The 20,885-nt window shown below is 39.8% G+C and overlaps 1 protein-coding gene across 1 annotated transcript in view; it reads right to left on the bottom strand.

The window, feature by feature from the left end:
- The window catches only part of uxs1 (UDP-glucuronate decarboxylase 1), a 75,152-nt gene that overhangs the window by 20,775 nt on the left and 33,492 nt on the right, over positions 1-20,885 (bottom strand). The window contains exons 7-9 of the mRNA XM_036596721.1: positions 16,948-17,052; positions 13,553-13,612; positions 8,889-9,010 (exon numbers count right to left, since the gene is read on the bottom strand). Of these exons, the coding sequence (XP_036452614.1) occupies positions 8,889-9,010; positions 13,553-13,612; positions 16,948-17,052 (287 nt within the window). The remainder of the gene's footprint in view (positions 1-8,888; positions 9,011-13,552; positions 13,613-16,947; positions 17,053-20,885) is intronic.

The raw sequence follows: 20,885 nt of genomic DNA, 5'->3' as shown, positions 1-20,885 counted from the left end.
TACATATGTATACTTATATATTATTCTGATATTCCATATATTTTCTGAAAAAAGTGTAGTTTGCCATACCTGTGCCAGTAATACCTGAATTCTTTTCCTTTCTTTTCTTTTTCAGTCTTGCCATCACTACTGCATTTATAACTTATGTTCCACACATGTCTGACATATCTTTTTCTGTGGTGTAATTTTTGGTGCATATTCACCAAACAATTGACTACTGTTAGCACTTCTTCCTTTGAAATTTACAGCACTGTGTCTGAGAATTTAGTCTTTCTTTGGCGCATTTTGACCAGCCACAATGACTTTAAGAAAAGCTCTTATTTATCGTGACACACTTTGCATGGTATAGCGCTGTTACCGCCAGATTTCATGATTCTAGATGAGTCTAAAAGGGCCATTAAGTATTTAAATAAGATCCGTTGCACCTGCTATATTAAAGATTGTGAGTGTTGATTAATTTTTGGTAAACAGAAAAGAAAGTGATGTAGATAATAACTTCCTGTGCTTGTTTCTTAGTAAAGACATAGAGTGAGTAAGCAGAGACAGAGAAGAAGAGTTTTGTGCCTGATGTCAGACGTCTCTGTGTTGGGATATAGATGTCTGCCCGAGTAAACAATTTCACCCTTTCAGCCAAAGCTCTGCTCCTCATTTTTAACAGAAGTCTGCCTCCTCTCTGTTATCCATCGGTCAGCCAAAATAATTTTCCTCCAAAGCAAGCCCAAGTTTCATCAAAGAGGTTCTTGCCTAATTTTTTTTCATTCCCAACAAAGAAATTAACACATTTTGGCTTCACAGTAAAAAAAAAAACCCTGTCTGTCTATTATTTCAGTAATCCAGTAATTTTTTTTATTATTTTGAGGATGAATTAAGTAAATCTGAACTGATTCAACTGAAGCATTTTACTAAGGGTAAGGGGGCGTTCCTAGGGCGGTGCTCAAGAATGCCTTATCCATGATAAAATCACTATAATGCACAGCCTGCATGTCTATCATGGAGATTATAATATGGAAGTGCTTCATGCAGAAACTTTTCTCCAGATTATCACTACAATGATAATTCTAATTTTTGCTAATGTCTCTATGTGATTTCCTGTGTTGTTAGCATCAAGCACACAGTTTAGTTCTCCCATACAGTGTTGAATACTATTTAAGGCAGATTTAACAAAAACATGGACATTTGAAGCACGTAAAACATTCCAGTAACATATTTTACTACTTTTTATTTAGCAATTTTACAGTCTACCATTAAGTAAATATTTCAAGTCAAAGCGTTAGGCTGAATATTTATAGAGTAGCAACTTAGCTTGTTTAGCCTGCTGCATTTTAGAAATTGTCAGCTCTTCAGTTTAAACAAAACCAGTTTTTGTGTTTGTGACTTTTTAGTGAATTTATACAAATATATGAATACTACTAAATTTGTAATGACAATTTTTACAATACTATCAAAATAACATTTAAAAACTAATCAATATTCATTGAGAAAGTACATTTTTATTTATTTTTTTTAATAAAGTAATTAGGTTTAATCACGTAAATGTAACAGCCCTAAAGGCAATATATTGTTGTACAAATGTAAAGCCACCTGTGGATTCTATAACTAACCTCTCAAGAGGAGGTTTACTGAGATCACGTGACCTTCGACAGGTATGGCCGCTTAACTCTGTGGCTCCCGATCGGCTTCAGACAATTCATCCTTTAATACAAAACCCGGTCCTACTGAGAAGCCATACCAAGTTGGTAAAATCTTACTTAAACTTGGGTATGGCCAAACGTCAACTGGCGATGTGGTCTCCAGAGAAGAAACGTCCAAAAGAGCCAGCGGTCGATGAAACGAAACTACGCGCGGTTGTAGAGGATGAGCTACGGCTACAACTCAACAATGTTCGAGAAATGTTTAAGGAAGAATTCAGTCCTGTCTCCGAGAGGTTTGGTATGTTGGAAAAAGAGATCAAAACAATAAGTAATAACTTTGAAAACATGCAGCTGGCGATTCGAAACGTTAAGAAGGAATCCGTCGAAGTTAGTGAAAATGGCGTCGATGGAAGACAAAAGCCGTCAGTCGAATATCTGCATAGTCGGTCTCAAAGAGAGTGAAGAGGGAGATGACCCGGTGAGATTTATAGAAAAACAACTGCCCAAGTGGATACCTTCTTTTGAGGTAGAGAGAGCACATCGCATCTACAGCGCGGACCGGTCCATCTCGAGCCCACGGACTTTCATTTTCAAACTGCTTCGATACCGGGACCGAAACGCCATCCTCTAAGGAGCTCGCGCCGAGGGTCCGATACAACATAAAGGCAGACAGCTGCACTTCTTCCCTGACTACAGCACTTTCACCGCGAACAAGAGGAGAGCGATGGCCCAAGCTAGGAAAAAGCTCACACATCGTTCGCGCTTTACCCTGCTGTGGTCAAAGTCACCCACAAAGGGAATGTTTCTCTTCGAAGTTGAGCAGCTCGCAGCTGAAATTGCTTCATCTTTTCCTCCAAGCAACGTTGTGATGAGTGGCGACAGGATCGATATGTAGATGGATATTTTGAATGGTTATCCGTAACAGGGGTTTGCTTCGTGAAGATGGAGGCCGGATGGGATGATTGACAGAGGCGACCCAATGCCGTTTTGGCCACGTATCCTAACGAATTTACTTTAATATCAGAATGGAGGGCATCTTTTAGCTCTCTGCATACTGCCTCCATGTTCATGTTTATGTTTGTTTTTCTCGTTTTGATTTCTATGCCCAGGATTGCCAGAGTAAATTATAGGAGGCTATCTTCTCATATTTTAGCTGCAATGTATGGTCAGTGGAATAGGCTTCATGTTTTTCTTCTGGATGTATTGAGGTTACATTATGTCTATGAAGATAATATCTTGGAATGTTAATGGGCTAAATGGGGCTGTTAAACGGACCAAATGTTTAGATTACTTACGATATAATGGGGCATCAATTGCTTTGATACAAGAATCTCATTTAAAGTCCATAGATGTGCACAGATTTCAAAACAGATATTTTAGGGTGGTAGCCTCATCTTCTGCTATAAATAAAACTAAAGGAGTACTAATACTTTCTGCAAGAAAAATACACTTTTCTGTTGATTCTACTGGTGGGGATAATGAAGGTCATATCGCCTATGTTCTTGGTACTTGGAATAATACAAAATATGCTCTAATATCTGTATATGCTCCAAATGAAAATGACTCTATATTTTTTCTAAATTAATGCATGTTATCCTAGGTTTTGGGGATCGCCAGCTTATTATAGGCGGTGATTTTAACATAGTTTATAATCCTTCATGGGATAAATCACAAATGTCTCCAGCTTTACCCTCAGAATCTTTAAATCATTTTCTGACAGAGACTAATATTTGTGATGTTTGGCGTTTAAATAATACTGGAGTGAGGAATTACACTTTTTTTTCAAACCGTCATAAAAGCTATTCTCGTATAGATTATTTTTTTATCTCACCTACTCTTATTCCGTTCTTCGAAAATGTTACCATCTTACCCATTCTATTATCCGATCATTCTCCATTATCTGCACTGCTTTTGCCCACCCCAACATTACATAAGTCTAATCGCTGGAGGTTTAATACCTCCTTATTACAGGACCCAGAATTTCTACCCCCACTACATAGTTCCCTCATAGAATTCATACAACTTAATAGTAAATCGGCATGTGACCCCCAGTCTTTGTGGGAAGTCACTAAATGTCAAATTAGGGGAAAATGTATAGCTTTTTCCTCTTATCAAAGTAAGATTAGATGTAGATGCATAGTGGAATTGGAGAACTTAATTAATATGCTGGAGCAGGAACTGAAGGGCCAATATTGTTTAGAGAAAGCCAAAGAGCTGAATGCTCTTAAATCAGAGCTAAAGGGTATATTTTTAAGAAGAGCAGAATTTATCATGCATCGTACTAAACAGTCCTACTACTTCAATGGTGAACAACCTAGTAAACTACTAGCTTTACGGTTAAAATTTAATGAACAGAGAGCTAATATACATGCAATTAGAGATGAGGGTATATTGTATACTCATCCGAATGAGGTGAATAGAGCCTTTGAGGAATTTTATCAGCGGTTATACACTTCAGAATTTCAGACAAGCCATAATGAGTACCAAAGTTTCTTAGACAAATTACAACTCCCCAAACTAACAAATGATCAGCGTGATTTTTTGGATAGCGCTCTGTCAATGGAAGAACTAAAATTGGCATTAGACTCCATGACTTCTAACAAAGCTCTAGGCCTAGATGGTATTCCCCCTGAATTACTGCATGCCCTCTGGGATATACTTGGTCCCCTCATTTTAAATTCCTTTAATTTTGCCTTAGAGCACGGCTCTCTCCATAGGGACCAGAATACTGCATTGATAACTCTTTTATTAAAGAAAAGAAAGGACCCCTTAGATTGCTCCAGTTACAGACTCCATTACACCCAAATTCCAATAACCAAGAACTTCACCTACTTGGGTATTTTTTTCAACATTATTACAAACAACTAAATATAACAATTTTTCGCTCTTAGATAAGATTAAGAATGATCTCGACAGATGGTCCCCACTATGTCTAGCTCTGCACGGTAGAATAGCAACTGTTAAAATGAATGTTCTACCTAGATTAAATTTCCTTTTCTCAATGCTTCCAGCAGCACCACCTAATGGGTATTTTAAGGAACTTAATTCTGTGGTAAGTAAATTTATATGGAACAACAAGAGACCCAGAATTCGACTCAAAAATATACAACGCCTAAAATGTGATGGAGGATTATCTCTTCCAGATTTTAAATTATACTATTTGGTGTTTCAAATTAGACCTCTGAAGACCTGGAATAATGCTGATTCCTTTGTACCTTGGCGCAGTCTAAAAGCTAATATTGTTCACCCCGTTAGACTTCAGGACTTGCCCTTTACAGGGATCCCTAAAAAACTTTTAAAAACGTTTGGCTCTATAGTTGCCCACTCTTTTAGAATTTGGAAGGAGGTGGAAGCAATTATGGGAGGCCCCTTTCCATATACTAGTAAAACACCTCTCTGGCATAATAGTAACCGCAATACAGGCAGTAAGCCATTTGTATATAAAGTTTGGTCTAAACAAGGCATACATACCCTAAAAGATATTTTTAATTATGAGGGTTTGAAGTCATTTCAAGATCTCAGAGAAGAGTTTGTCTTGCCTGGTTTTTCTTTTTTTTTTTATATCTAAGACTGAGATCTGCCCTAAAGGCTTATGGTGTCCCCTGGTCCAACCAAATTACCTCACACCCTCTACAGAAATGGATAGATTCTACTACTATATCAAGAGGCATGGTATCTGTGGTGTATATGTCACTCCTTAAACAATCATATTCTAATCCCTCAGTGTCTTTGTTTTGGGAGAAAGAACTTAATGTTAAACCTAATTGGGTTACGGTGTGGAAGAATTGCTTTATTACTTCAAAAAACCCAGCACACCATATAATTCATTTTAAGTTCAAACACAAAGTATATGTCACTCCTAATCTGCTGTATAAATTTAAAGTTAGACAAGATCCTTATTGTCATTTGTGTAACTCAGCAATAGTCGGTACATATATGCATATGTTTTGGGCATGTCCTATCGTGTATGTCTTTTGGTCATATGTTCAAAATACTCTCTCTAATATTTTGGGAAAATCTGTACACAAAGATCCCTGGACTTTCCTCCTACTTGAAGACTCTGCAGAATTGTTTTCTACTCATCAAAAAAGGATTTTTTTGGCCGGCCTCACAGCAGCCAAAAAGACAATACTGAAAATATGGTTTGAACCCTCCGTTCCTATGCATCTTGTTTGGCTTACTTATTTTTGGGACATCACTCTTCTGGAATGTACAACAGCCAGGATAAATAAGGCCAAAATAAGAACAAATGTGTCCTGGTCAAATACTGAGAAAGAGCTGTTAAAAGCAATGAGAGCATAGCAACCTTTTCTAATTGATATGAGGGTGTAAACTTCAGTATACTGAGTTTATTCATTGTCTCCGTACTATGTTTGTTGTGGGAAGCTCTGTGGGCATGTCCTGGGCTTTTTGAACATAGTTCTCTTAACTTGTTAATAAAATATTGATCACAAAAAAGAGGAGGTTTTCTACACATCCACCTCTTACACTACTTATTATCCACTAAAACACAAAACCTTAAAAATGCACAGCAATCATCAAAAGGAGAAATCTTCTGTGCTATTAGCATTAAGTTCTGCATCTGAAAACAGTAGGGAATGTTACTCAAAGGAGAGACAGACAGATGATATCTTTTCCTGTCTGATTTGGACGCTCACTTATCTTTTTGCAAATGTCACTAAATTTCAATTAAAAGGAAAAATGCTGGGCACAATTCTATGTGAATACGAAGGGGTGGGGGAAGAATTCTCATGATGACATTACACGGTAAGCGAAAGCATGGCTTGGGCTGTGGTGAACGAGATAAAAGATGAGATCAGAGATGCACTGAGGGTCGACAAACACGGATTTAATCTTACACACTAAAGGCTGGTGCCAATCACTCAGGCTGGGTATTCAAAAAAGGACTTATTTTAGATAAAGACTGGAAATGAAGCAGTCACAAAAAGGAAGGTTATTTCACAAATGAATGAGCTCATCCCTCACAGATGACAAACTGGATCTAAATGTAATTGTGGAAGTCCACTGAATTTACTCTTCATGCTGTGAGCCATATTCATCAACTCCTTCAGTAGATGTAAAATGGGTACATATGTTCTCCAAAATTATTCTTGATTATAAGCATTATGCATAAAGCTGTATTCCTTAATAATCTATATTCAATGAAATGACATAAAAACTGAAAGCACTCACTCAGAGCAATCTAAGTATCTATACTCTAATTTCTTCACACATACCAAATGCGGGTAATATAATAATATATTTGAAACAACAAGAAAAAAAAAACACCACCACATAGTTATGAAATTCTGTTCTGCTACTTCGTAGTTGATATTCTGAGACTGTAGTCAGTTTTGCTGCAAAGTTGTTTTTTAGGCAAACATCTCTCCACCTGAATGCTTCTCAGATGAGACTGAATTGCAGGTAATATCAGGACTGATGTTTTCTGAATCAGTGCACCCCGATAAAAGGCTGTGACAATAGAGTTTTTGCAACTAGTCGAAAAGAATGGTGAAGAAAACATAATTCAAACTGAGCAAAAGAGCAAGAACAAAATTATATGTGTAGACCCTGAAACTTAATCCTTGGGAGGCCAGCTCCTTGGCATTCTTTGAAAGTGTTATTGTAACAGTTTAGTCATACTCAGCCTCCTTGGTGGTACAACCCTGTGGAATCAATGTTTTCAACAATTTAAAAGCAATCTGGGTGCATCCAAGCAGGGATGCACTGATACTATTTTTTTCAGACTGAGGATGAGAGATGGTACTTGCTGATATTAAGTCCGATATCTTAAACCTACAAACTCAGAATTAAGTAGCTGTTAGTGTAAATGAGTGCAATGTACCTTAACAGTTAAATAGTTAAAATCTAGCTGATATTAAATGACATGCATTAGCTAGCTTTGCTACATTTGTAGAGCTGCAGTGGAGAAGAGCGGGTTTTGTACCACGTGAGATAAGCACTTATGAACAGCTATAAGTACATTTACAGTTTTAATCGCCCCTCTTCATCTGTCTCTATAGCACAGTGACAGCAGGAATCAAACCTCGGGCTAATCAGGGGAGCTCATGTTTCATGTTATTGAAGTCTTTTTGGTTGGTTGAGCTGTGGTTGACTGTCCTCTGAAGCCAGACAAACACCATTTTAGAAATATTGTTCTTTGCTGACTTACACTGTTTGAACACACCATGCTGTGTGAAACACAGCCTCTACAGACAACTTCAAATAAAGCTGCTTCATTCAAAATAACATGCTGCACAGCGAGTACTGAGAAAACACACTGAGAAACTGAGCAGCTCGGCTACCCATACTGTGCAGCAGAATATACACGGTAGGACAATATGGTCTCTCTAAAGCCTTTCATTATAAACACAGCTTAAAAAAGACAGAAAGGACAGACAGTAACATCTGTAGATTTTTCAGATCTGAATCAAGAGCTCCACTTGATTTTCTCCTTTTAAGTACTGTTTATTTGATGGTGACAGTTTTGGTAATCTACTAGGTCTTCCTTCAGTTGTTAGAAGTCCCTTTTTCTCTGTATACTTTTTACATTTTTTTGGAAGCTCCTGTCCACCCCCCCCCACCCCACACTCATTTTCCTTTGACTTTCTTCCCCTTTCTTACACAAGTAGACTATTTTATATCTAATCTCCTCAGAAATATCTCCAGAAACTAGTGCTTAATGGCTGTTTAAACCGGAAATTAAATAAATAAGGATGGTCTCTTTTGTACAGTACTGTATGCAAGTACTAAACCCCCAGTATGTAAATATACAATACCAGTATGTTACATCATGGTGGTAGACTCCTAAGAGACAAATCAGTCACACTTTCTGTACTCCCATGGGACACACCATCATATCTCTCAGCTAATTTTCGGTGCCATGTGGAAGCAGTCATCCAGCCCAGTGTGGGTGGAAGTGGGACGACAACACGTAGAGAAATCCAGCAAATCAATGAATAGCCTAAACAAATTGATATTTACTTAATAATTAACATAAATAAGTAAGATCTACCAGCAAAATACCAAACATCAATAAACTCATTTTAAACAGTAACCCATCACGCGAACAAAAAGCAAACTGCATTCTTGTAGGCTACAGAAACAACAGTCTTCAGAAGGCCTCAGCTGTGGAAAGTGCTCTTAAGAAAAGTGAATACTTGAAAAATAAAGGTAAGTCAGGCATGTGGCACTCATTTCAATTTTTGACTAATGCAAATGGAAACCAGCTATTAAGACCTTTACATTCAGGCTTACCTGCTTCATGTAGGCATAACACATGGTCTCAGCAACACGCTTCCCTTCATCATAACAAGCCCTCGGCCCAATCGGGTTCACATGACCCCAGTAATCTTCATTCTGAGGATGCACCTCCGGGTCTGTATGCATAGACAAAAACAAAACAAATCATCTCAACATCAATCTGATGTGACAAGCTGTCCAATTATGATGTTTTACTAACACATGTGGCCACAATCAAGCACACATGCACATACATGCATACACATGTAAATGCAGCTTATAGCCCTCACAGCTGGGAAACACACTTTAACACATCCAGCTTGGCACTGACAGCAGGGTGATGCACTGTAACTCTGACCCAAAAAGACAGCAAGCAGGTTGAGGCAGTGAAATTGAAGCACTGTGCGTGATAAGTGTTTGTGTCTCATTACAAGGTGTCAAACAGAGCAGTGCAACAGTACCTGAGAGAGATCATCATTAGACCTGTGTTGAGCCCCAGGGGGTCTTTTTGATTTACATCACAGGCTGCTAAACCTCACAAAACTGCTGCTAAGCCTTACACAACAGGCTGCTAATCCTCAAAGATATAAAAGAGTGTTCAGGCATAAGAGGCCGTAGGCTGTTTTCACTCCTAATTAGTTTGGTACTCCAAACCAGAGTTTAGGTTTTTGTGATGTAATATCTTTTTCATTTGGTTCGGTTGGTTTCACATCGCAATGGCTAAAGTGCACCAAATTATATATGACAACTGTAGGAATGCGAGAAGCTGGATTATCCTTCCAGGCTTGATTTAAACGGAATGCAACCTAAATGAAGACAGTGTGGTGTCAGTGGGTAGAGGAGGGTCAGACTCACCAAAATGAGGGGTCTAGACTGCCACACAGAATACACAGAGAAATAGGAGGACAACAAATTGTCCGCATGGTTGTGATGGACTGAAAAGCCACATCACAGACCTTGGCCCAGCAGCTGAAATGTATCCCACGTCAATGGGTGTCAGCCTGCACTGTTCAACGATGACGGCTATCTTTGACCCTCGACCACAGACTGCAGTGGTGCCAAAAACTTAACAAATGGCAGGATGACTGGCATAGCATGCGTTTTCAGACAAGTCCGGCTTCAGTTTACTGCACCAAGTCAAAGTCAAGTCAAACTTAGTATACAATATTAAAATACAGAACAAGGGGAAAAGCAGGTAAAGCAATGGCTATGATTAAATAGCTCGAGTTCATGCAGGTGAGGTTTGCACAGCGTTGTACAGCAGGAAGCTCGATGGTAGTCGAACTGGTCCAGGAGACGGGCAAGCAGTGGGCACCCGATCAAGGCAAATGAAGCAACAGCATGAAACCGCACAGGAAGGGCAGGTGTTCAGCTCAAGAGTTAGTTCAGTCATCCATGATGGATGAGCCTGCGTACGGAGGCACTGCAGCAAAATGTTCATGAAGGCATGCATTTTTTCAGCCCCATGTGGGTTGCACTCCCGTTTTTGCCTTATATGCATTGCTGGTAACTTGACCAGCCAGTGATACACTGGAGCCTGAGGAGGCACCATATCTAAAAAGGGGTGCCCTGCTGCAATATTCTACCAAGACAGTGCTGGATCACATGCGTCACAAAACATCCTGGATAATTGTCCCATGCCACTTTTTCCCTGGCCTGCACAGTCACCCGACTGCACACCGACTGATGTGCCAGAGACTGCCAGCAGCTACAATAGACAAACTATGGGCACATACAGACGCTGCATGGCATGACATTCCACAAACATGCATCCAATATCTCTTCCTCTCTATGCCAGAACACCTAGAAACCTGTGGTGGATACGTCAGTATTGTGTATTCTGTAAGACTGACCGAGCTGTATATTTTTTATCATGCATGCCATGTATCATAAGCAACCGGCCAAATAAATATCGCTTTAATATCTCATGTCTTTCTTGGAGTTGCAATTTCAATGGCCAGCAGTGTAAATAATTTTTTTAAAAATAACTGTTCTATACACAGGCTTCTACTGATTAAATGTATTTTAGACTACAATTTTTGAGGCTCAAAAAGAACATAGTTTCTAAATATTAAATACAGAACCAGGTACCAGCGTAAAAAATGATTTGAGCCACTGCTAGGAAATACCAACAAATATTCTCTAAGTCTCTACAGGGCCAACATTAAATATTTCCATAGTATTGACCAATGGCAGTTTTCAAGGAAGGTTACATACTAACCAACACATGCAATGTATTCAAGTGAGTACCAGAAGACCATACAAAACTTGAACTATAAATAAGTAATATCTATAACTATAAATTCAAATGTTAATCTTAAATGTGCTAAATTGCCAGTAGCCTGTTGATTTACAATGCACTTTCCAAAAAAGTTGGGAAGCTGTGCTTACGCCTTGCTTATCTCAGCGAGACAATGTCAAAACAGAGTCTCCATGTATTACAACAGCATGACTCTGTAGTAAAAGAGTCCGAGTGCTAAACTGGCCTGCAGTCCAAACCTGTCACCACTGAGAACATTTGGCACATTCTGAAAATAAAAGAAATCAAATAAAACGAACTGAAAAATACGAAAAAGGAGACCCTGAACTGTTGAGCAGCTGAAATTCTATATCAAGCAAGAACAGGAAAACATTTCACTTTCAAAACTACAGCAATTGGTTTAATCAGTTCCCAAACGTTTGCAGAATTTAAAAGAAGAGTTGATGCAACACGGTGGTAAACACTCCCCCGTCCCAACTCTTCCGAAATGTGTTGCTGGCATCAAATTCAAAATGGGCATATATTTTTCAAAGAACTATAAAAGTTCTCGGTTTCAAAATCTAAAATGTTGTCTTTGTACTACTTTCAGTGAAATACAGGGTTTAAATGATTTGCACATCATTGCACTGTTTTTGTTTTTTGCACAGCTGCCCAATTTCATTTTTGGAAATGGCGTTGTATGTTATTTAATCATGCTAATTTTTTCTTTATGATTTCGAAATGTCATTTTGGCATTTAAAATTGTGAGCAGAGCAAATAAAAGCAACCAAAAAATTGGCCACTGGACTACTTAACTATAAAGAAATCAGAATCGAATAAAAATTCATTAGCACTTCTAATCAATGTAATCAACGTATGTTTCAAACTCACAGTATTTGACTGATCACAAGACAAAACAGATTAGTGGGATATCAGAAAAAGACATATACATAAAAGTATAGTACTCTTCTATAATCTCTCTGATGACTGGTGCTGAGAGATATATATTCTATACTGGTATCCTGGTATCACAAAGCTCATCATGGTTCAGTACACGCTGGCTGGCTACACACGCTTCCAACCAACAAAAATATATGTATTAACCTGCTATAACTCAACGGGAGCACAGATAATGTCAAAGACATTCAGCCATGTGGTATTTCTTTTACTATTGCTTTTGTATTTGTTAAGTTTCGGATCGAAAAGAATGAGGAATCCAGACATCAACTTTTTGTCCATGTCGTCCAGACAGAACTTGTATAAAGTTGAAGCCAGTTCAACCAAAGCCAGTTAAAGTTAGCACTTACTATCGAGCACAGAACTATAATTTGCTCTATAGTTTGTGAGGTTTGGACAAACTATAGAGCAAATAAAAAAAAGAAGTTTCTCAAATCTGCATATTACAAACCTAAAAGCCAAAATGGTAAAACCGGCTCTAAATGGACTTACGTGATGCTCGTTGTCATGGCAAGGTCTACACTTAGTGCTACTCTACGCATGCATGTAATTTTGGATCTGATTACTTGTCGTGGGCATGTAAACAGAGATTTTCATCAAGATTGCTGAATAAAGTGAGGATATAAACACCTCAGTCTTAATCTATAATCGGGACAAATTCAAATGGATTGGCGAAAATCTCTGCATGTAAACACAGCCAACTACAACATTTCACAAACACCCCTGGCATTAATTTATTTTCCATAAGAGCAGAAAAGATTGGCCCAGAACACTTCTGACAAATGACAAAAATAGCACAAGAAGAGGGCTGAAGTAACGATCCAAACAGATCAATTTCACTGACATTAAAACGACCAGTCTTTTCAAGTACTTATCACTCTCTAGTGTCATTCTTAAGTGTCATGTGTTTTTTTGCACTCAACTCTTTAGGCAAATTAATGACTAAACAGATGAATAGATGGCTTCAAACATCCAGTGAACCCTGCGCAAAACCTGCCGGATAACAATGGTAAAGCTCCTGTTCCAGTTTAGCCCTATCTGCACTCTTTTGCCTGCAAGCTCTGGCAGTCACAAACAGAGCCTTGCAAGGATGTCTAGCAGCAGTGGTTAGTGAACAGACAAAAATCAAAACATCAATCTCTCCTGCCTCTCAGCCAGCCAGTGAAATATGCAGATTCCCCAGAGGACTGAAGATTGACAAGGAGGACAAAAAGTGAGAATGACACTGTGTAGCACCCTAGAATGCAAAACTACAACACTTGCATGACTCAAAAAGGTCACAGTTACAGGCCAACTTACCATGACCTTTTGGTCATTAGCATTAGAGACAGACATTATAATAACAAATGTTAATTGACCACTATGTTAGAAACTGAAAAACGTGTGTATCTGCTCTTATTTGATTATGTTGTGAATCGCTCTAACAGTCAAATCTCAAGACAACACTTATTATAATGATGGCACCCAGTGTAAATGCCCATACCTCCATAAACTTCTGATGTGGAAGCAAGTAGCAGTCGAGCACCCACTCGCTTAGCCAGACCTAAGAAATGAAGAGAAACAAGAAAATCAGTCCTGTATTCAAGGCTCAAGATAAAACATGATCAGCAAATAATAAGTAAATAAAAAAGAGATATCAAGCAGACAAAAGCAATCAGTGATCAGTCTGTCGTAATCAAGGCTGAGTGACAGTCTAAAAGGCACCAGACTCAGGCCAAAAGCAGGCCAAAGTAATGTTGCTTTAGCTTTTGGTCAAATTGATTAGCATCTTCACATTCCTCCTCATCCTCCTCTTCCACCAGGATTACACTGAATTTTATCTGCAGCATTGATATGTAGTCCTGAATGACAAAGAAAGACATTAAGGTCGCAAGACAGATACTGTTTTTCTACAAATGCAGCACACTGCCTCTTCCAAATTCGCCAGCTGCCCATTGTCGTCTGTCTCAAAGCCAAAATGTGCCCAAACTGGTGACACAACCTTTGGCTTAGGTACTGAATTCATGTCCATTGTTGAGTCAAATAATGTCAACCAGCCTGCACCAACTGTAGGCATTCCCACATAATGGTGCTCACTATATGCTCATAAACACTTGAAGTTAAAATCCTACTGCTTAAATTCCAACTGTTTACATTATGCTTCTGTCTTTTATGTCTCTGTATGTTTATGTATACATATAATTGAACATTATCTGCAGATATTACAAGCATTCGAGCCTAGAAAAAATTATTAATAATCAGACACACACAAAAGACATCCCCCACGTTTAATGAACTTGTCCCTCCACTTCAAGGTTAAGTGACAGGCAAATGAAACTAATTGTTTCTCCAGAATCTCATGAACACAGGATGGAAGACAGTCAATCATAACTAAACAGTGATTATTGTGTTTATATTTCATGTAAAACGACATACGCGCTTCTACAACTGTCACCAGCAAAATAAATTAAATAAAAAAACAAAAAAAAAGAAAAGAAAGTTGCGGTGATGATGGTAATGACCTCAACCCTGCAGCAGTCATCACATGACCGCAGTATGGTGGTTATCATCACAGCCCTAGATACAAACATATAAAAATGCACTATATAACAGTAAAGAGATGAAAGTAAGCCACTATAAGGCGTAACCTCTTGGTTCTCTCTCTCTCTCTCTCTCTCGACTTGAACTTTAAAAGCAGCCCGGCAAAGCTCGTGAAGATTTGGCTGCTGTTACCCCTGTGCTCCAATCTGTTTTGTGTGCTCCTAGTTGTAGTTGCTGTCGCAGACACATAAGCTTTGTGTTCTTTCTACTCATGCAGTTTTGTGTGTGTCTGCGATAGTTTTGTCTGTGTCTTGATGGAGTTTTTTCCAGTTCATGTAAGCTTATATGCTAGCCTTGTTGTTTTAACGGCTGTCTATGCTCTCTTTCTGCCTTTCTCTCTCTCATACGCTGCTGTGCTTTTTTGGGGTTCTGGACAGGTTAGATGGGCGCGCTCATACATTATTACATCACGTAGCTGCCCAATGTATAGACACCATAGGTAAGGGGTGGGCGCCAATCCATGTATTTATGTTATGCCATAGGGAAGACTAGTGTAGATAGTTTTTTTTTTGTTTTTGCTACTAGGTGAGGATTTCAATTAAAGAGCTAGGGTAGGTTTTTTTTTTGTTTGTTTGTTTTGATTATTTCTTTCCTTTAGTGCCGTCCGGGTCCAGAATCCCGTTCTTATTTTTGTAAATATTGTACATAGTATTGTTTTGGAGGTCTCACTCAAGTAATAAAATGAGTGTACTTTATCCTTTATCCCTAGCGTATAATAAATGAGAAAAAGAAGCTACCCTATTTGTGTTGTATTCCTTCCTGGTTTGTGCTGCAAACCTCACATCTAAACCATATGTTACTGACCCCATTATCCCCTAGACTTTCCTGTGGGGTCGTAACAGTCCAAAACGAGTTTAACATTTTGTCTAATGTATATGACAATTTTTTTATAATGAACCAGGTGCTCCACTAGTACAAGTAGTATGAAGGCTACTATGAGGCTACATTTAGTACCTCGAGTAACTCTCTCTACAACAGCACTATGCGTATTTGCTGCTGTGTGTGCGTAAAATTCAAATAAACTTATTTGACCTTTTGCATAACAGATTAGTGTTCCAATTACAGAGCATAACAGCTGGAGTGGATGAATGCCAACATCTGTGAACATACTGTCAATTCAACATATCATTTCTATTTGCTCAGCAGCTGTGTTACAGAGCAACCACTGACCACAGCACATGCTTTTAAATGGTACTGATGCTCTCGCTGAAATACAACATCTAAAACATGTTCAAGTATTGACATAAAAACACTACAGTTTATTCAAAAGCCAGAAGACTGTGTAGAATAATCATCCCTGACGCTGGAGAGAGAAACTGTCCCTTAAAGCCTCATCCAAAACTGACCACTGCCATGACTGGCAAAGACAAGCTGAGTTTGGTGTATTGGGGGATGTGGACTGTAAAATACAAACAAACTTAGTCATATCATGTTTGTCACTTGCAATCTTATGGAAATAGCAAATGTCACCAAAGTCAAACTCAAATTGCTGTGAGGATGTGGGATTACTGCAAGTGAAAGCATAATATCAGTTTACAAATCCCTCTGTCTAAACCCTCGAGAGAAATATACTACCACAGCATATCAGTGAGCATACTGTGATTCTAGAAAAAAGCCAGAAGCAATACAGACTGTTCTGTTCCTATGTTTCATCATACGATGTTAATATACAATAGACTGGCCACTTCATTAAGTACACCTCCATATTTCTACACTCACTGCCCATTTTATTAGCTCCACTCATCACACAGAAACACAATTACAGACTGTAGTCCATCTGTTTCTCTGCATACTTTGTTAGCCCCCTTTTACCCTGTACTTCAATGGTCAGGACCCCCACAGGACCACCACTTTTTGAGTGGTGGATCGTTCTCAGCACTGCGGGGACACTGACGTGGTGGTCTGTTAGTGTGTGTTGTGCTGGTACAAGTGGATCAGACACAGCAGTGCTGCTGGAGTTTTTAAACACCTCAGTGTCACTGCTGGACTGAGAATAGTCCACCAACCAAAAATATCCCGCCAACAGCATCCTGTGGGCAGCATCCTGTGACCACTGATGAAGGACTAGGGGACAACTAACATAAACCATGCAGCAACAGATGACTCTGACTTTACATCTACAAGGCAGATCAACAAGGTAGGAGTGTCTAATAGAGTGGACAGTGAGTTATATCAGCACGACACACAAACACCATGTCAGTGTCACAGCTGTGCTGACAAAGGTCCACCACCTAAATAATACCCAATGTTAATGTTTCGGCTGATCGTGTATACACACACACACACACACATACTTACCAAGCATATTGAGAGTGCCAATAGTGTTGGTTTTCAGGGTCTTGATAGGATTATACATGTAATTCGGTGGGGACGCAGGGGAAGCCAAGTGATAGATCTGATCCACTGAAGAGAAAAAAACAACACAGAAAAAAAAATAATCAAGTTTTTGTTAAAAAAAAATTAAATAAAAATTACAACACTGGAAGTGACAGTGCATCATCTCTGTAGAGGATCTGTTGGTAAAACTGATCAAGTTCACAAGTTCATAAACATGCAATGTCACAATCACTAAAACAAGAAATCCCGTTCAGAATCCCGTTCTTTTTGACAGCAAGCATATTTGCCATTTTTTGCCATCTGGTATTATATTAAATAATCTGGTAAAGAACGGTCAACAAAGCCAAAAATAAACATTGACTGCATGTTATTCGACCAACTGGACTGGTTGATTCCACTACAGTACCCAAAGACTGTAAGATCTCGGTCTGTATCTGTCAACCAGACTAATAAAGAGACAAAGCTAAATCTAATACAAACATGAAATATCTCTAAGTTTTACTGACATATATTTGGGAGAAAATGAGATAAGGATAAAATGAATTGTAACTGCAATTCTTAATAAAAACTTCACACAAAGTCATGGAAAACTTTTCATAGTATAATTATTATTTCTTTCATTACTGGGCACTGTTTTTTCCCAAAAAAACAAGCATCATCCTGATGTGAGGGGGTTCCCACTATGTTTACTAATTGCTGCTTCTGGCTGTGCTTCTTCCTGTAGCGTCATTATTGTTGCCATTACAACAATAGCCTCATTACTGTAAGAGCAGTGTTTTTAGCATTGAGTTAAATTTGATATGTACAGACTGAAGACTCTGGCACTAGCTATTTTGGAAAGTGATCTACTACTGACATAAGTGTGATGCTGCTAGCAAAAAAACAAAAACACAAATACTTGACCAAAACGTTTTTCAACTCAGGGCGCCTGAAGAGCACCGCAAAAAGCAGAAAAAAGTGTCACCATCTGCAAAAATGTGTACAAGGTGATCCCTCTCTTAAGATGGAAGGCCTTACAAAGCAGTAATTTTCGAATCATCCCACTGAACTCACAACTAGAATCTACTTTTAAATGCAGATATGGATTAGGAAAAAAATGAAGACTACTCAAAGAAGGATGGAAACATATGGATTTGACAGACAAACACAGTATGGTTAATACCACACACATTCAGCACAGTATGGGAATTGAAGAGAGCCTAGGGCAAAGTCACACAGCCTCTCTCTCACAGCATGCCTTGTTTAGACAAATTCACCAAGACAACAGACCGGTGACCAACTGACAAAAAATGAGGGGGTCCATGGACAAAGCAGGCCTGTGGGGGTTTTGGACTGACATAGGTATCTATGCACAGCAGGGACTGTTTTTCTATTTAAGTAAATAAGAATTGATACATAAAATAGAACCAAATTTATTTCATGATCAAACCTCACTGATATCTTTCTCTGTATTTGACAGGATTAAATGTCAAATTTCCTCCTATGCTCTTCACATATTTAGCCCTCTCATAGTGCCTCACGAGCTGTCATGCACACGTGTCTCTAAAAGCACCCCGCTCCCCTGTGTTTACGCCTACAGAGCGCCAACACACAGAGTTTGTCACCAGATGTTCTGACTGAACAGGAGCTGTTCTGTCAGAAAAAGAAGTGAAACACTGCCCTGCACAGTTAGCAAAATATAGCACTGATCCAGGCAATATCAATAATATGGGTAACGTTTGCACCAGCAAACTAACAAAAGCTAGTATAATTATGGCTGTACCCAACGGAAATTATGGCTGTACCCAACAGAAAGCAACTCTTGCTGATGTCATTACGATGTACATGAGAGACACTATCAATGTTGACTGAATCTCATCAATGACACTGTGTTTAGTTTTGTTTCTGAATTAATTCAAAGTCATAACTGCTTGGATCAAGTCCGTGTTAGATAGGAAAGACACCACTCTCTCTCGAGTTTTAGCCCGCTGATTTTCATTTAAGATTTTGACTTTGTTAAGCTTTTGCGTGAGGTTGTGTGTGTTTGTGTGAACATGATAACCTGCTGACACTGTTTTTTCCTACTCTTTTAATTAAGTTTCCTTTTTTTCATGTTCCTGTAACTTTAAATTGTATACTCTAATTTATGCATTTTATACTCTATTTGACCTCTGAAATTCAGTGTGTGGTCTTCTCTTCTTAGTTTTTGGGGTATAATGAATCACAAAAATGATTATGCTTTTCATTCATTTCTGAATTTTAATCTTAGTTAAGCTGTAAATTACCCAACAGCTCAGTTTAAGGATCCTGGCTGAGGCAATCTGAATTTGATTTGATGGAGTCAAATTATTCCATGTATTCCAGCCCCACATCATCACAGAGCCACCACCATACTACTCAGTGGAGATGAAGTACTTTTCTGCATGGCTATTTTTTGTGTCTCTGACAAATCATCATCATCATCATTATCATCATCATCATCGTTAACCGCTTAGTCCAGATAGGGTCGCGGTAGCAGTTGGGAGAGCAGAGAATCCCAGGTGACCCTGTCCCCCGCAACTTCCTCCAGCTCATTCCCGGGGACCCCAAGCCGCTCCCAGGCCAACTTGGAGATATAATCCCTCCAGTGGGTCCTAGGACGACCCCGGGGTCTTATTGCAGTAGGCCGTGCCTGGTACACCCCCACCGGGAGGCGTCCCGGGGGCATCCGGATCAGATGCCCGAACCACCTCAGCTGGCTCCTCTCAATGCGGAGGAGTAGCGGCTCTACTCCGAGCTCCTCCCGGATGGCCGAGCTCCTCACCCTATCAAATAGAGTGTAGCCCGCCACCCTGCGAAGAAAGCTCATTTCTGCCGCTTGTATTCGCGATCTCATTCTTTCGGTCATTACCCACAGCTCATGACCATAGGTGAGGGTCGGGATGTAGACCGATCGGTAAACAGCGAAAAAAAATCACCACTACAGTCCAGTACAGCGACCGCATTACTGCTGCCGCTTGTCCCAGCCTGCGGTCGATCTCACGATCCTTCTTCCCATCACTCGTGAACAAGACCCCGAAATACTTAAACTCCTCCACCTGGGGCAAGTCCTTTCCCCCTACCTGGAGTGGGCATACCATCCTTTTCCGGGCTAAGACCATGGACTCAGACTTGGAGGTGCTGATCCGCATACCAACAGCTTCACACTCAGCTGCAAACCGCTCCAGTGTGCGCTGGAGGCATCCATGTGATCCAGCCAAAAGAACAACATCATCTGCAAATAGCAGAGACGCCACCCTCCGGCCTCCACACATAATGCCCTCCTGACCCCGGCTACGCCTTGACACCCTGTCCATGAATATCACAAACAGGAGTGGAGACAGGGCACAACCCTGGCGGAGTCCAACGCTAACACTGAAAGAGTCCGACTTAATGCCGAGTATACGAACACAGCTCTCACTCCGGGCGTACAGAGATTGAATGGCCCGGAGTAGTAACCCCGGCACCCCATACTCCCGGAGGACCTCCCACAAGATATCTCGGGGAACACGGTCGTAAGCCTTCTCCAAATCCACAAAACACATGTAGACTGGGTTAGCAAACTCCCATGCCCCCTCAACAATCCGTGAGAGGGTGAAAAGCTGGTCCATTGTTCCACGGCCAGGACGGAATCCGCATTGTTCCTCCTCAATCTGAGGTTCAACTATCGGTCGAAGTCTCCTTTCCAGCACCTTGGCATAGACTTTCCCAGGAAGGCTGAGCAGTGTGATACCCCGGTAGTTGGCACACACCCTCCGGTCCCCTTTCTTGAAAATAGGGACCACCACCCCGGTCTGCCAGTCCAAGGGTACTGTTCCCGAGGTCCATGCACTATTGCAGAGGCGTGTCAGCCACGACAGCCCCACAATATCCAGAGCCTTAAGCATCTCCGGACGAATCTC

This window comes from Colossoma macropomum, unplaced genomic scaffold, assembly GCF_904425465.1.
Source record: "Colossoma macropomum unplaced genomic scaffold, Colossoma_macropomum, whole genome shotgun sequence".
NCBI lineage: Eukaryota > Metazoa > Chordata > Actinopteri > Characiformes > Serrasalmidae > Colossoma > Colossoma macropomum.
The sequence above is the reverse complement of the archived record's forward strand: the minus strand, read 5'-3'. Positions and strand labels throughout refer to the sequence as shown.